Genomic DNA, 17,134 nt, shown 5'->3' with positions numbered 1-17,134 from the left:
TTAATCATTTATTGATCTTAAGGAAAAAACGATTTTCCATCTCTTTCTTCGAGAAAACAAAAAAAAAAATCCAGCTGACTTGCCGATTCCGACCATGCAGTAATAGAGGGCTTACACTAATAGGCAGTCCCGTGGGTATGGGTGTGTGTATATTCTCTCTGATATGAAACAGCTTTGATTAAAAGTGAATGAGGCACTGCGCTCACATAAAAGCACCAGCCTTGAATCCTTTGTGGCAATCTATAGACATGGATGTATATTTCCTAGCAACCGCGGTGCTGCTTCCCCAAGAATGTGTTGATTGCCAGGTCTCTGCCGCCCCATATCAGCCTGAGCCCAAACAGTTAACCGACCCCCACAAACCCAGACTCATGCACAGACACTATTGCGTCTGACAACAAAGCCCCGCGCAGTCGCACGGCCGGGGCCATTGGAGGTGAACGATTCCCCCCCCCCCCCCATTCCGGGAAACGTTGTTTAAGTAAATGTGTTTTATTGGCCAACACACCACATGCCTGACCACACGACTGACTCATAATATTCAAAACAACAGCCAGTGATTTGCCCGGTGCAAATCCAATGCTACAGGGCTTCGGGTTCACTCAGTGGAGTTGTTTTCTTTAGCTGAGTTGTCCTTTCTAAGCATCAGACAAAAGGTTAGGCGCGTGCTTTGCATAGCACAGAGCTGCTGATCAAGTTGTAGCTCTGTGCACTGCTTTCTGCAAAGTGGACCCTGAACTGGGGCTTGTATGCAACGGACGGTGGACACCAACCTGCGTGACGGATTTCTCTGGTCCCCGAGTTTCGTTATGGCTGCAGTACTCCGGCGCCCACTGGACATGGTAGCGACTCACAGAGGGATCTGGAGACGAAGAAAGAGAAGAATGATTGCACTGTTTCACTGGAGAGAAAAATACTGCTCAGACTTCTTGTGTGTGTGTGTTTGTTTTTTTTAAAATAAATGTAAATATGCTTCATATGAGGGCCGCTATGCAATTTAAGCTGAATCAGTGCCAGATTTATATACATAAATCTATACAAGAACAGAGCTTTAAGTCGAGCTTTGAACATAAAAAGCACACTTCATTTCGATTTCAAGCTATCACCACCAGGTAAATTGTTACATATGTTAAAATATGAGTAGGTTTTAACTCGAGTGACATGTTTGACTTTCAATGGTGCTTTAAACATCAACTGTGTTAGATATGTGAATCATGTACACCACTTTCTTTCACTGGCAGAGCTGGTAAACTTCCAGTTGAGCTATTTTCTTAACTATGCACAAGTAAGAAAAAATGCCTTTCTTTGTTGCAACAATGCTTCCTGGAGATGAAAGTCATACCATCGCACAGCCGGATTATTTCCCTTTTAAATGAAGCAATATTTGTGAGGAACGTGCTTTTGGGAGATGAACAGAAAGGCGGAGTGTGAGGGTGTTCCGCACATGGATAGTGGGGTCAAAGAGTAGAAAAGAAGTGGCGATCATATTGCTCAGTGGTGCACTGAATAAAATAAAACATCTTTTGGTGGAGACAGTGTGACGGTGAGGGGCGTCGAGTGAAAACCAGGCAATGCTTCATAGAGTTGTGACACTTCAAACCAAGGGTGTCGTGTCACATTCAGCCTCCTTTGATCACAGTTACTCCCATGCATAGCCTCGCAATAACTACATTTGTTTTCCTTTTGTTTAAGTGCAAAGAAGCATGACCACCCTTTTCTTTACAAAACCTATTATGAACAAACTGAAACTGATCTTTTTTGCCATGATGATTTTCTTCAGGCTTATTTCGATGCAAAAAGCTTTCTCAGGCTGTGAGATTTCTGCAGCCTTCAGGTTCTCAGAAACTCTCCCTCACAGTATAGATGCTAATGTAATCTTGCTGACAATGAGAAGACTGGCTTTCACAGCAGCATCTTGCTAAAACTGGCGGTGTAGTTCTTGGTCTTACTGTTATACAAGGGCAGATCACCGATTTCAATGTTGAAGGGTACAATAACCAGAAAATTCTCAGAAGAACAAATTTAGTCCACAAAGAGTCCCATGTCTCCCAGTGATTTCCACCTGTGGTGTTGTATTAAGTCTTATGTTAGTAAAACAGGGCAACTTATAATGGACAACTAGAAACAGCAGTTACTTCATCAACAAAGTTCCATTTAACGCAGCCTTTATAATACTGACACATTACATTATCATGCTGCAGGATTAATTCAACCCTCTCTCTGGCCCCTTTTGGCAGTTTCTGCTTTAAACTATTTATTCACACCTCATAAGTACCAGCTGCAGCCCTGCTTATAACAAAATAAATGTGTTGACAATGCTTCTGAAAATATTCTTACCAGCACAGGAAGGCACAAAAGTTATTGAAAGCAATTACCGCATCCATATATGGAGCAAAAACCACCATTACTGGTCCTGGCAGTTGAAATGCTACAAGATTGCTGACCAACAAAAGCAGCCTATCTATGTGGGAATGTCTTTCTCCCGCTTTTCTTTTCTAAATTTGATCGGTTAGCCCAAAAAGCCAAAACAATTCAGTTTACTGTTCCCACGAGAAAAATCTGAGGTTATTTTTACTACTTTATATGAGCCGGTGCGATGGGTTATTTAAGATTGTCAAAGTTTTGTGTCAATTATCTGTTAAGTAACTGGTAACGAGTTGCTGTAGCTTAGCTGGAACAGAGATTTTAGCAGCTGATCTACATTATGGTCCCAGAGCTCCTCTTCCACATACAAATGTGCTGGAGGAGCAGTCGCCAACTTGCTCCCAGAGTATTACTAGACATAAAAATGTGACTCTGTGTGGGGGAAAAAAATTCAAGTAAATGGGATGTTTTTAGTTGTTAAACAAATGCAGCAGGGTAAAAAAAAATAAAAAATTATACGTGAGTGGAGAATGTAGAGTTTTGTTCCATTGCTGCAGCATTAGTATGACATTAAAAGACAATCTGACAGGCTCAAGTGATTAACTGATTCACATCTCCCAGATTACAACACTCCAAATCTGATATCTGATATCAGCATTTCCATTTTTTGGGTGCTCATGATAACATACGTCTCTGAAAATAAACAGGAGCCTAAAAGCCTTTTCTCCTTCATCGTTATATTTGCTTAACATTTCTGAGCTTCCTGTTTTATAAAGCCTTTATTAAGTTGGTTGGCTCATTTCTGTGCTTTCACTTCAAGGTTGTGCTTCCTCGCACACTTGGTCATCCTGGACTCAGCAGCTCGGTGGAGTGCAGACTCAGTCATCCAGGCTCACGTCATTAATGTACAGAAGCTTCTTACACACTCATCAGCAGTGTTTATCAGCCCATCGCCCTCGTCTTGTGTTACAAGATTTATTATTCATTCCACTGTGTGCAATACTTCGTTGATTAATAATTGAGTTGTGCTATGTTCACCCCTCGGCAGGGACCTGGGTTGTAGTGGGGAGATAAAAGAGGTCCTTTGAAGGCTTAGACACAGATCTGGCACTTGAAGCCCCTGAGCTCTTTGGAAGCAGAAGAGAGGAATTACAGGGAACCGGGAAATTGGGAAAAAAATAAACAAGATATGCTTAGCCGAGTTTGACAGAGAGGGGAAGTGCTATGTAAAACAAGAATTGGGACATGGAATTTAGGTAGAGAACAGAATCCTGGTGTTGTTCGATAAATCACGACTGGAATCAAGCCTCAGAAGTCCCGCTGCACCGCTGCACCGCTGCCTATTGTCTGCAGTCAGACAGACAGCGATATTTTATCTGAGCCGGTGCACTGTACGCTTCTCCTTCGTCTCCTGGAGACAACCCAGGAGCCGGACTGCTTTGAATCACCGAGACAATGCCTGAGAGTTTAATCATGGTTCGGTTAACCTGTCCCTTTCACTGTCACATAAACCAGATGTCCAGAGAGTCCAGCTCTCCAGGCCATCTGCACGTCTGCATGTTTACAGTAGTGGAACCCAGGTTGTTGGGAGTCGAGGTCAGGGTCATCCCTCACTGTAATGAGTGGCACACCCACACACCCACACACACACACACACACACACACACACACACACACACACACACACACACACACACACACACACACACACACACACACACACACACACACACACACACACACACACACACACACACCGCAGACCAGGACCGCAGAAGGAGACACAGAAAGGGAAACTGGACCAGGATTAACTCTGCACTTGCAACATTGCGATTCCCCAGGCGGGCTTGATCCCCGTCAGCAACACTCAGCTTTCTGAGTCCAGGCCAGCCTCGCTAACAGCTCCAGGCCAACTCTATCTACCCCTTCTCGCTCCTTCTCAGTCTGATTCAGCAGTTGGTGTCTCACCAGGCCTCTCCTACAGCCAGGGTTTGCATTCTTGACTTCAAGATGTGGAGTTTGGCTTGGGCGATGACATATATTAGTAACATAACATAGACCAGTGAATGGGACTTGACAGGTTACCCTGAGAGCATGGCTTTCAAGGTTTCCATATTTTCACTTTGGTATTAACAGAAGGTTTTGGGAGAATGGATGCTGCCGGGGCAGGCCATAGGGTTTAACCCCTTGCGGTGCAACAATCCAACAGCGTGTCTGCTCCCCATGACATCAGGTCTTGTCAAGCACAATGCACCGCTTCAACACTGACGCAAGAGCGAGAATCCATTAGCTGTCAATAAATCCCATCGCAGGGCTCTCCGCTAAACGATGGCTCCGCTCTCCCAGTCTGTGTGCAGGTTTACAACATTTCGCCCGGCGCGCACAAACACACATTGTTCCATTCACATCATCTAATGTCACATTTCTCAAATTTCTAATGTTTAAGTTAATAAAAATCAATCATAACATTTTTCATACCGTACACTAGTTTTACTGCGATGGCCATAATGGGGTGCCATTCCGTAAGAGAGCTCACCTCCTCGGTTCTTCCAGTAGACGCGGACCTGCAGCTGGCCGTCCTGGTAGAAGGGCGTGCCCACCTCCAGAGGGCCCGAAGGGCGTTTGGCCAGGGTGGAACCGAGAGGGGATATCTCCTCCTTCTTTGACTTGAGTACTGATTTTGCTGAGAAGTCAAAGGAAAAAATGTTTGCTGCTATTGCTCAGATATGACAGCTATTGCAAACGGTCCAACATGGTAACAGAAACACATAATAATTTCTGAGTAAGATCAGAGCAGCAAATAGCGCAAAGAACAAAACGGTCACCATGAATTACGGTGCTTTAACTGGAAGTGTACACACTGCAAGCACTTTCAAGGTTGGAGGTTCAACTTACTTTACGGCGACGCTTGCGGAAAAGAAACACGCACACACACACACACACACACACACACACACACTCGGCCTGTGCTTCCTAAATAATCCTGAATACGCAAAGCTACAAATGATTGCAGATGTGCTGTCATCATACTTTGGCCATTCATGCATTTCCTAATTCGCATGATGATTGTTTGCCTGAAGATTGTCAGAAATTTATCTAAACTCAGCTCTTACGAAGAGCAAACAAACAAAAGCAAAAGTAGATTCTGCTCAGCCGGTTCAGCCAGTCTTGTATGGATCTGCAATCAGAAAGCTGCAGCTATGGCCAGCTTTTGTTTGACTTAGGGTTCTGCATGACCCTGTAAGCGATTGCAAATTTGACCTTTTAATGCCAATTTGGTTGCCAGATAATCACAGTTACATCACCCTCTGAGTGTGTGGTTAATACTGATGGGCTCTCCATAAACATGGCAACATTTCTATGAGCTACTATGAGGATATATTTGGGCAGGCTATTATTTCTTAACAAACCAAGATAGTCTTAATCCAATGTTGTGCATGATGATATTGCTACATGAGGAAGTGGTTTGTCCTCTAAATGACACAAACACATGGGGTCACATCAGGAAAATTAGGAAGCTCACCAAAAGTTTTTTACTCAAAATTGAACAGGCAGATTTCCCTGACAGATTGACGAACCCTTGCCAAAACTAAATCATACTTTTAAAAGAAACTGACAAATGGGCTGTCAAAGCGGAAGGGATGGTGCAGTGAAAGCGCCAATGGTTACCTGATTCATTATTCTGGTTGGTACTGAAGTAGAGAGACGCTTTGGGGCTCTTCAGGCGCACCTGTCCCCAGTATGTGACAGCCTGCAGCTCCACAGTGTAACTGCTATTCTGTTGCAACCCCTCCAGCTCCACCCAGGTCTGGCCCTGTGACAGCAGAAAACACTTGCATGTTGGCATTTATACATTACCACACCGACACATGAGCCTCCCATCAAAGCCCCCGTTACTGTACCAGCCATCGCCGCGGCTCAGCTCGGCCCCCGGCCAGCGCGGGCCTGTGGGAAAGCCCTGTTTATTGAGAACACATGTGGAGCTGAGGAAGGGACGGTGGTGAAGAGATAGCCTTCGGGGCCTTATGAGAGAGCCGTGTTATCAGAGCCTCCCAGGGCTTCTTCGTTGTATTTAACTTACAGCATTCCTCCAGCAGCGTGAACTTGATGAGTTCTTGTTATTGACTATGCGTGTTTTGACATTCTTCGACCAGCAGGCTGCTTTCAAAGCCCCGAGGTGCCAAAGTGGAAACCAGTAGTACATGTGTCAATAGGTGTCTGGTGTCTCCCACCTCTATCTCCTCTGCACTACATCTGCAACGCATTTCTAAAGCTAATTCAGGAGAAGACTCCATAAAGGTGTCCCCGGACTGTCTAGACCAGGGTCTGCAACCTGCGGCTCTGGAGCCACATGTGGCTCTCCAGCTCCTCTATAGCGGCTCCATGAAGCTTTTCAGAATACGTAATGCAAATAAACAATTGTTTTCATCTTTGTGGTATTTGCATACCACACTGCTTTTCAAAAAGGGTCGAGTCTCCAGGCTAAGAAACAGCTAAATAAAATAAAAGTACTAAAACAAGCTATAGCTTTGAGGAAAAGAAAGAAATCAGAAAAGAAAGTAAAATGGAAAGACAGAAGAAGAAACAGAAAAGCAGGGACTAAAGAAGAAAAGGGAAAATGTGGAAAGAGATAAAAGATGAAAAGTCAAAGAAAGAGATAAAGAAGAAGAAGGAAAAAAGACAAAAAAGGAAAAGAAATCAAAAGAAGAAAAATAAGGAAAAGATAAAATAACTGCTGGTATATCTAAAATTGTTCTATACAAAAAATAGCTAGATAGCAACAGAAGTTAAAATAGCCAAGATGTATGAAATAGTTAAAGCAGGAAAATCTATGGGGAAAGAAAAAACCTATACAGTGAAATTATAATACAAAATATCTAAATTGTACCTGTGACACTTCATAAACGCAACATGAGTACGACACAACATGAATGAGAGGAATCAAGACAGGTCGAATCAATAATCAATAATTACCCTTAAAACTATCAAACAAAACAATTCAAGCGTGACACAACAGGGCCACAAAATGACAAAACTGAAGCAAAGAGAATCACTAAATTAAGTAAGAACATTTATTCCAAAAGAGCACAAGGAGACTACAACGAGAGGACGCGTTTTCAGCACGTTAACGCATAGTAATGTTTGGAGTAAACAGATGTTGTGAAGTCCATTTTCTGTTGCTCAATTTCAAACCAGCATGGAAATATTACAGCACTGTGGCACAATGGCTGTAAAGAAATCAGCATCGCGAGTAAAAACCGGCCGCAAGTTTGGCCACTACAAGGAACACAGACGGAGGAGCAGTACTAATTAATGTAAACGTTGTTAAAATTCACTGCGTGACCAAAAATAAATAAATATATGCAATCTTAATATTTGTAATATATAGCAATGTTTTTACATTTGTTTTTCATTATTTCAGATCATTTTCTTTGGTGGAACATTGTGAAAATGGCTATTTTGGTAATGTGGGTTGAAGGAGCGGACCGTCTTTCTGCTGGAGTCTCTCATGTGGTCGTCACAGACGCTTAGACACATGCCCTGTATGTGCAATCCTCTCACTTATTACTGGAAGGCTTTTGCAAATCCTACAATTTTCAAACACCGAAAAAAATTCAGTTATATGCATATCAGTGAGTTTTGAGGACGGTGGATGATTAATTCATACAAGCTCATGGAGCCATTGCACCAGTTCAATCATGTTCTTTATTTCGAGAGGAAACTAAAAGTCTGTGAGTTTACGGATTTTCCAACTTGAGAGTTGTGTGCTTATGTAACTAGTTTGTATGTTTCTTTGTGAGCGAAAGCAAGGCTTTTGTCAGTAACATGTCAAATAAAAGGTTATAAACCCAGCCAGAAGTTGTGAATATTCCAGTAAACCGCTTCGAGAAATAACACAGGCCTTATTCACAGGAATCAGGGGACCCTCATGTAAGCTCTATATTTATGTCCCTATTACACAATGTTTCCTCAGGGTAAGAATTTTAAGTACAGTTTTGACACTTAATTTTTTTAAGCTACTGAGGATTGTGGTTGAAAAAAAAAATACTGATAAAAAAAAAACAACACCTCGGGAATAACTGCCCTTACAATCAAAACCAAAGACAGAGAAAATGGATGAGTACCTGAGCTGAATGGCTACAAACAGTCCTGAAATGATAAATCGGCATAAACATGGCTATTCATCACACTTAATGTGTTTTCTTTAAACTCCTAACTATGTTTAACAGTTCTTTCGTCGGTATAGGAAATTCGAGCAAATGAAGTGCATGTTGTATCCATCTGTGTGTGACTGATAGCTTCGCACGTACGTATAAATAAATGCGACTCCTACTGCGTGGTTATCTTGTTTCCGCTCCAGTCCTGCGTGCATATTTAGAGAGACGTATTGAGGCCGGGGGAGAAAGATGCTGAAATAATCTTGGATGAGTCTTAGAAAGAGGATAAAGGGAAGGGAAAAGGACACGTCACTAAGACGGCGTGAGAAGATTACCCCATTGGTGGTCTTTCTCCTTTTCTTCTTGGACGGCACCATGGACTTGGTGGGCACGGTCCAACTCCAGAACACTTTGTAATGATGGATGGGAATATCGGGCTCCTCCGGCAAGGTCCAGTTGAGTCGAGCAGTGACCGAGCCGTCTTCGACCAGCGTCACGTTGGTCACACGCAGACTGGTGGGACCGGGAGGGGCGGAGGGATCTGAAGACGCAGCAAAAACAAATGTGAGCATCTAGGGAGGAACGTAACGAGTGAAGCTCTGTCTGCCTCTTGTCTGTCACAAATCTCAGGCCAGTATACTGCAGGTAGAGTTCTACGGGCCAGGACACCTTTCACCACTGCAGTCTGCATAGCAGCTGAGGAGGGACGGGCACAAGTATGACACTGTGTAAAGCAATTAGTCCTCCACTGACAATCCACAATGAGATGTTATGACAGGTGTCATGTCATGTCTGTGCCGTGAGCGCAGGTCGGGGGGGGGGGGGGGGGGTTAAAAAACACATGCTGCTCACGTTGGCCGCACACTCAACATTCCTATGTGTGCGCCGGTTCTGAACCTATCCATATGTGTTGTGACCCAGCCGACTGCTGGCTGCTGATGTCAGCCTGGTTGCAGGAGGACGGGCAGGGCCACATGCCAGACGCCAGGCCACTGGGAATGATCCTGTAATGAGAAAACGATTCACGCCACAGCCCAGTTGGCTCTCGTTTCTCTCCTCTGCCCTCTCCCACCTGAAACACATTGAATCCAGTCCAAATACCAATTGGACACATGGGTTCACCAAACCAGCTGATGTGGGCTGCGCAAGATAAATAAGCAGTCAGTTCCTACAAATTGCCCCAACAAAGTCTCGTAGTGCAAAATTGCATTCAGATGACTCAGCTGCACTGTGTAAATAACAACGGCATGACAGATCTGCCGGGAGTTCATCAAATCCATGACAGCGCTCATCAATCTATCAATGTTCTGGCTCTGATTGGCCTGATTGGAGATGGGTTTCCATCCATGCAGCAGGATTCTTTTCCCTCCCGGTGTCTGGCTCTGTCTGACAGCAGTCCAGATTGCTCTGGGGAGCAAATGTACGATGAAGGTTTGACAGGACGGGTCAACATACTACCAAACACAAACATACTCTGTATTTGGCACCAATTCGGGTTTCTGGCAGGACATAACAAGGACATCTGCTGACACTTCACTCAGGAACGCCTCTGTGTATACGTGACTAAATGACACGCTCTATGTATCGAGAGCCAATCCTGCAGTATATATTACATAAATCATAAAGTCATCCTCACAATGTGGGCCCTGTGTGCTCAGGACATAAGTGCTGGGCACATGCTTTTCTCTTTACACGCCAAACAAATGTTCACTATCTGATTTGAATCAGATGAGATCTAGACACAATAATATATTTTCAAACCTGTAATTCCCAGGAACCACAAAACAACTGTCCATAACAAATGCCATGTGCAGCACAAGGCGGCTATTTAGAAAGTGTAGTAATTGAGAGTGAGGCAGTAACACAGGATGCCATCGCAGCTTGTTCACTAATCTGTGGCTAAGATCTGAAATGCGCCTCAGTTACGTCACTTTCTCTGGGAGCAAGACAACACTTGCATTCATTTGAGACCTGCTATATTCGGACTAATTCAGAGTTATTACATTTTATATGACTGTAAAGAGGGGAAACCCCTCCTTTGAAGACAGAACTGAGGATCCTCTTGTAGCACAGAAACGTGCCGACTCGGTTACTTTTTTCAGTTCTCGCAGCGGTCTGCTTGGCATCAGCATAAATTTTATGCCGTCCCCAGAGTGAATTCGTAGAAACTCTGGTTGGGGAAGCCTGTATTTAAAAATACATTTTGTGGATAACAAGGCGCGTAAAATAATTTAGTGGTTTAATTTTGCAGTTGGGTTTTGAAAGCATCAAAGCAGTGTAAAGACCATCCAACCTGTCAAAAGTGATTCATCTACATTTGGTTTCCCTAATTACACTGCAGTCATAAACAATTGGCTGCTGTTTATTGAGTCATTGATTGAGTCACACCAGAAAAGACACACACACACACACACACACACACACACACACACACACATACACGCATACACGCGCACACTACCATAACATAAAAAATGAAGGTAAAAAAAACAACCTTTCTTGAATAATAATTTCTTAGAATCAATAGTTAAGTAGGATTGGACGACATGAGGGGAATATCTCTCTCATCAACGTGCTCTTTGTGGCCGTACAAGTCATAAAACTACAGGCCAGATTCCACCTGTTCGAAGGTCTTAACCAGAACAAATGGAGGGCAGTGACTGTCAAACAGGAACTTACACACCAAGCAAGGCCACACACTCACACCCATATGAATATGTGTGTGTACACACACACACACACTCCCACACACATACGGACCTCTGGAGGAGCGGAAGTGTTTGCTGGGCGCTGTGAAGCCTCGGGTCCCGTGGACATTGACTGCTGCAACTCTGAACTGGTACCATCTGCTGGCTCTGATGTCGGCCAGTTGGATGCGCTCCTCTGCAGTCTGAGGGACAGATGGGGGTGGGGGAGTGTGTGTGTGTGTGGGGGGGGGGGGAGAAAACCACGGGGGTCAGGGTTTACGCAGGGTCACAGCCTCATGTGAGTTTGCTGCCACATCAGTCATCTGTGTGTGTTTCTCTTTGCCAAAGTTTCAAAGACACTGCGACAGTGGGGAATGTGCAACCGTGTGCAACAGTCTGTCAGCGGGAGCACAGCTGCAGCGTGTCGCATGCTGGGACATGTGAAACTGTACTTCAGCTGCTATTGAAGCCAATCTGATTAAAGAGAAACCCAAGAACACATCTGATTGGATTTGAAATGGGGGGGGGGGAGAGGCTTACTCATGTCTTACATGCATTCCTTGATATTTTGCAAGTATAGTGTACAGGTTTGTACCTGTGCCACTGTGTCCCACTCTGTGGCATCATCCTCACTGGGGTGGATGCCGTAGTTCCAGCGACGCTGCACCACATAGAGGACGGGCTCCACAGAGATGTTGAACTTTGAAGACCAGCGAATCTCCAGCTGACCTGACGGCTGCTCCAGGAAAACCAGCTCCTTCCTTGGCTTCAGAGGGACTCCTAAAATGAGAAAGCCGGGTAGTTGATACTGTGACAAGGTGTGGAACAATTCATCTGTCGCTTCACTCTTTTTTGGGGGGGAGGGGGGGGCAAATGTAAGTTGAAAAGATGAATGTCATCATCAGAGCTGGACAGATGCAGATTTGAAAAGGAGACGTGACCTCATCGCAGTACATTTAATGCTGTGGGTCAACAGCATCCTCTTTCTACTGTGAGATTTCCTGTTTTCATAGCTGTACCTCTCAGTGATGATACACGTAGTTTGCATCAAGGTATGCAAGATGGAGCACGTAAAATTTCTGTCTCTCATTTTTCTCTTCTTTTTTTTTCTTCTTTCTCTTTTGAAACACACTTATAAGACAAATGCAACAGCGTACATATCTGTACTGAAAGGTCATTTGCATCACTGATCTCTAAATTCAGCCTTTCAGGCAAAGTCGCTGTGGCCATGTGCAATAAATTAGAGATTTATTAAGTGCGGGACTGGGCCAAACACCGTGCCAAGTCAAACTGACTCTCTCCAGTGAATTTATTGCCGTTGAGACGTAGTGAGTTGTTGATTGAGCGTCGGGCACAGTGATAATGAGATGGAGATTGGAAAAGCAAGTTTGGTAGTACAGGAGAAGGCCGAACACATCCCACAGTCCTCAATAAATCACCTAGCACTTCAGACCATTATGTTGGACCTCTAGTGCTGCCGAACGATCCGCTGCTGCTTCGCATTTGTGAGCAGCATCACTGAAAGCTCAAGGAAACTGCGCCTGCATGTCAGTAAACAACATAATCAAGAATGTGTTTTGTATGCATTTGAGCTCCTTATATTTCTATTCAGCCTTCACACTCGGCATGTAAAAATGATTGATCGAGTCGCATAAAATTGTAGAACGTGGAGGTGGATCCCTGAGCCACATGCATATAGAGCCTGTACTTTGTTTAGCGGGTGTGCTATCAGTTTTTTTGTTGGGTTTTTCTTTTTTCTTTTTTTCTTTTTTTTTTGCACAGTAACAGCTGGGGGTCATTGTGCTGTGGTTTCACAGCTCTGCAGTGTCGCGTGTGCGTCCGCGCCTGTGCGAACAAATGTGTCACGTTTCTTGCACAACGAACAACACCAAGGTAACCACAGCATTCCTCCTCTCCCTCCGTCTCTGCTCATCTTCCCACAAAGTCACACAAGTCCACACACAGAAGCACGCACGGACCGAAATGCGGAATGCACACACCGCCGCTGTCTTCGGTCATATGTGGGAGGATGAATACACTTTTTTTTTTTTTTTTTTCTCCGCCTGCTCCCTCCAAAGATAACTTTTAGGTCAGGTTTGGTCCAAAAATCATAGAGCATTCATTTTTCAATGACTGCAGGCTTACTCCAAACCATGATGTCACGGCTGTCGGAGCAGGATCCAGAGTGCGGCGTTCATTCATGTCTTAATCACACCGACAATTACACTCCAGGAATATAATTCTCAATACTCACGCACATACTGTCATAATGACTCCTCTAATTATAGGATTTCAGCAAAACACAGCCGATTCTGTTTGCAGCACATTGACGTACAATAAAGTGAGGATGGCTTATGGATTCGGGGATTGACTGACTGACTTGTTGTGACAGTGCAAACATGACTCGAACTAAATCTGATTTGATTTCATCAAATTCCGACACCCACATTTTTCTCACATTATGTTTCGGCGCATTGCTCCTCTTTTGATCAGAAAACATGCAAAAGAAGTTGAATGGCACCACGTGTGACGCTGCTTATTCCAAGGAGTGAAGAAGATGAGAGAAGTGCCAATGTAGAAAAAAAATAAAGGCAATGGAGGTGTTTAATAAACTCCCTTTTTTTTTTTTTCCCCCCCCATGTATGCAGAGCACGTTTGATCTCTGGCACTTTCACATAAATAAAACTTTGCGACAGCTTGACAGAGTAGCAAATTGTGTACAGCTTATTAAAGTAAGAAAAGAAGATGCTTTGTTATAGATGAAAAGCTCAGTGGGGGTCCAATATCTCTGGGGTTCTGAAGTTTTTCTGTTAGGTACATGTTCATGGGCAGGGGATCCCAAACAACACGCACGCACGCACACACACACACACACACACACACACACACACACATCTGAGAGTGATCTCACATGGGGAAACGCTCCATTTCTCCCTGCTTGTGTGTGCTAATGGCTTCCAGCATCATGGCTCATCATAGCGAGGACTGCATACACACTTGTGCACACACAGAAACAATTACGCTCTTCAAACCATGAGCACCTAATTAGACCTTTAACACTGAGGACCAGGACAGGAATTCCATGTGGACTTTCACCAAAATGCTCGGTGTAATTCAGTGTAAATGCAGTGCTGACGGCGACGTGTCATGAGCTCAGTGTTTGGATCGGATCAGTGGGGAGCTGCTTGATTTGAAGGTCTCGCAGTGTGGTGAATGTTTTCCGTTGACGGGATCACTGTATTGAAACTTTCAAGGTTACGCCTGCTTTCATCTTTCCCAGATTAACGTGCTGTACACCTTTTGAGCATGACATTCACCATGAAGTCCCTCGGGACGTTTCCGACGGAAAACGTAAATACTATCAGGCGTTTCTGTGTGCAAATTGGCAAATCGCATGCTTTTGCCACTCATATTAAACACAGGACGCAGTGAAAACGTGCTGAGATTTACCGCAGTGTGCCTTAACTAGCTATACTATATCACTGCAGCATTTCAAAGCTTCATTTAAACTCATCTTCCCACTTCAACATCTCCTCAACTTTGTTATGGCCTGAGGCTGCAAGCAATTGTGTGCTGACAGTGTACATAATGTAGTTCCAGCTCCCATCTCCAAGTTCAGGGGCCCTGGATTCTCTCACATAACGACTCAGCACCCTCCACCAAGTCGCCGTGGGCCGCACTATTACTCTATTTTACTGAAGCAAAGATTTCTGGGCACAAGCGTGTCTGCGAAGACCTCAATATCCACTGCAGCAAATATAAGAAGAGATATATTTTCTAATTTACAATGGAGAACATATGAGGGATGTGGAGAGGAAGCTGAATGAAAAGAGATTAAAAACATGCATGGTCCCAAAATATGGAACTACGTCATTGGGAATGCAAATTTGTGTTTAACACTGAGCGATTAATTACCTCCACGCTATTTCTGAAAATAATGCAAACTGCCGCAGTTAATCGCATTAAAGACAGGATGTCTGTGTTGGACCATTGCAAAATATGTAATGCCTACTGTTGGATATGAAAAGTAGAGGAGGGGGGTGTATCTATGATTAAACTGAGACCGTATGGGAAACAGTTCTGAGCAACAATTTGAAAAAAAAACAGATAAATTAAGTGCATGGGCAATAAAGCCCATTTATCTGTGGACAAGGTCTTATGTTTAATATTTCACAACAATGCATATAGTCCTGGCTGGTGACACTATTTTCTATTTTCTGCAATGAATAAATTATCATATTTTCTATTTGTTGTTCAGTACTACTACTTCAGTACTTAGTACTTATTTCTTCACCCCCACTGTTGTTTTTACAGGAATGGTGAAATGCAAGAACTAGCAAGGTGTTATAAGCCAGTGTTTATTATTATTATTTAGACAAATGAATTTATACTTAATTAGTCTTGTGTAATTCTTGTTCTTCTTATTCTGTAATTCTTAATCATTCTTATTTTATAATTAATCCATACAATTTAATTTAATTTAATTTAATTTAATTTAATTTAATTTAATTTAATTTAATTTAATTTAATTTAATTTAATTTAATTTAATTTAATTTAATTTAATTTAATTTAATTTAATTTAATTTAATTTAATCATCGATGGCTCAAAACTTTTGAGTATTATTGGTAATGATTCAGTGTGATAAACCCCTCAACAAGAAGCTGATACACAACAAAACACAAAAACAATAAATGTAAGAAAGGGGAAATCAGCACTGTAGTATTTTTTTCTACTTTTTGAACTTAATTCAAACTTAAGCAAATTGACATTCACATGAGGAAAATGGTAAAGTTATAATGCTCAAGATGATCACTTTTGTGCATTACCCTCCTGGTGTACTAAAATATAAAATGAAAATGCATGTCTCTCATCTGTATAAGTGTATGTAATGCACTTTTTCTGATTAAAATAGTATCATGCTGATTACATTGTATTTGCTTTCTCCCTTATAATGCTGCTTTACAGTACAGGCATTTAGCTCGGAAACCATGGAGGTTGTTTACTGTGAAACAGGCAAGTGCTGCGAGAGCTGGCAGCTCCGATTCATCAAAAATGCATGAACAAAAATGAATGCTGGCATTTTTTTTTTTTTTGGTGTGGATCAGCTTTCAATACTGCAATAATGAAATGGTTTAACAGGCTGTGCACCCCAACCTCTTCAAGGCAGTGCACTACAAGGTAACTTGTGCAACATGTATGAAAAGAATCAGGCCCAGCAGACTGATGTAGGTCTGCAGTGTAAAATTGGCACTTTTGAACAGTGTAGTTGGTTGTGAAGGTTTGCGTTCATCTCGTTCATCAGGTCATCAGTCACATTTGACTATCAGAACACACGGACATATTTCTGTTGTTGCAGGGCGAAACGACATGAAAGTTTATTTGCATTACCTTTGTAGAGATTTTTGGGCAGCTGGCAGGTGTGGCCACAGCCGTTGGAGCAGCACTTTTTGACCGCTGAGCACTCCCCGTCCTCCTCGCAGCTCTCCACGCAGGCTGCCGCAAAGCCGCTGGCCTTCTCCGGCGCAGGGCAGTCACCTTGCTTCACTCCCTCCACTGACTTTAGGAACTCGCAGCTCGTAAGACACTCGTAGTGCTTTTTGGGAAAGAGTGGCTGAGAAAAAAGAAAGAAAGAAAGAAAAAAAAAAGCATTACAAAGAGGGGAGGGGGGGGGGGGGTGGTGTAAATGTCAAATTGCTTTTAAGACCAACCTGCCTGGGTACAAGCAGGCACGTCTGTGTGCTAACAGTGACTGTCCTGTTTACGTTTCGGCTTATGAGTCAGTGGCGCTTTGAGTACATGAAACGGCTTTGATTCAGTGTCGTTGCAGGGCAGCAAGAGTTACTTCACACTCCTTTCAGACTTTCACCCCCCCCTTATATTGAATTTTCCCCACTGGGGCTGAAAAAAAAAAAAGCTCTTCCAG

General features: G+C 43.3%; 1 protein-coding gene across 1 annotated transcript in view; it reads right to left on the bottom strand.

Annotated features, from left to right (window-relative positions):
- The window catches only part of anos1 (anosmin 1), a 44,682-nt gene that overhangs the window by 6,414 nt on the left and 21,134 nt on the right, over window positions 1-17,134 (bottom strand). The window contains exons 4-10 of the mRNA XM_080497578.1: window positions 16,600-16,822; window positions 11,805-11,989; window positions 11,283-11,412; window positions 8,858-9,063; window positions 6,034-6,178; window positions 4,901-5,047; window positions 774-862 (exon numbers count right to left, since the gene is read on the bottom strand). Of these exons, the coding sequence (XP_080353704.1) occupies window positions 774-862; window positions 4,901-5,047; window positions 6,034-6,178; window positions 8,858-9,063; window positions 11,283-11,412; window positions 11,805-11,989; window positions 16,600-16,822 (1,125 nt within the window). The remainder of the gene's footprint in view (window positions 1-773; window positions 863-4,900; window positions 5,048-6,033; window positions 6,179-8,857; window positions 9,064-11,282; window positions 11,413-11,804; window positions 11,990-16,599; window positions 16,823-17,134) is intronic.

The sequence above is a fragment of the Blennius ocellaris genome (genome assembly GCF_963422515.1).
Source record: "Blennius ocellaris genome assembly, chromosome: 6".
Lineage (NCBI taxonomy): Eukaryota > Metazoa > Chordata > Actinopteri > Blenniiformes > Blenniidae > Blennius > Blennius ocellaris.
This window is presented reverse-complemented; position numbering and strand designations above follow the sequence as displayed.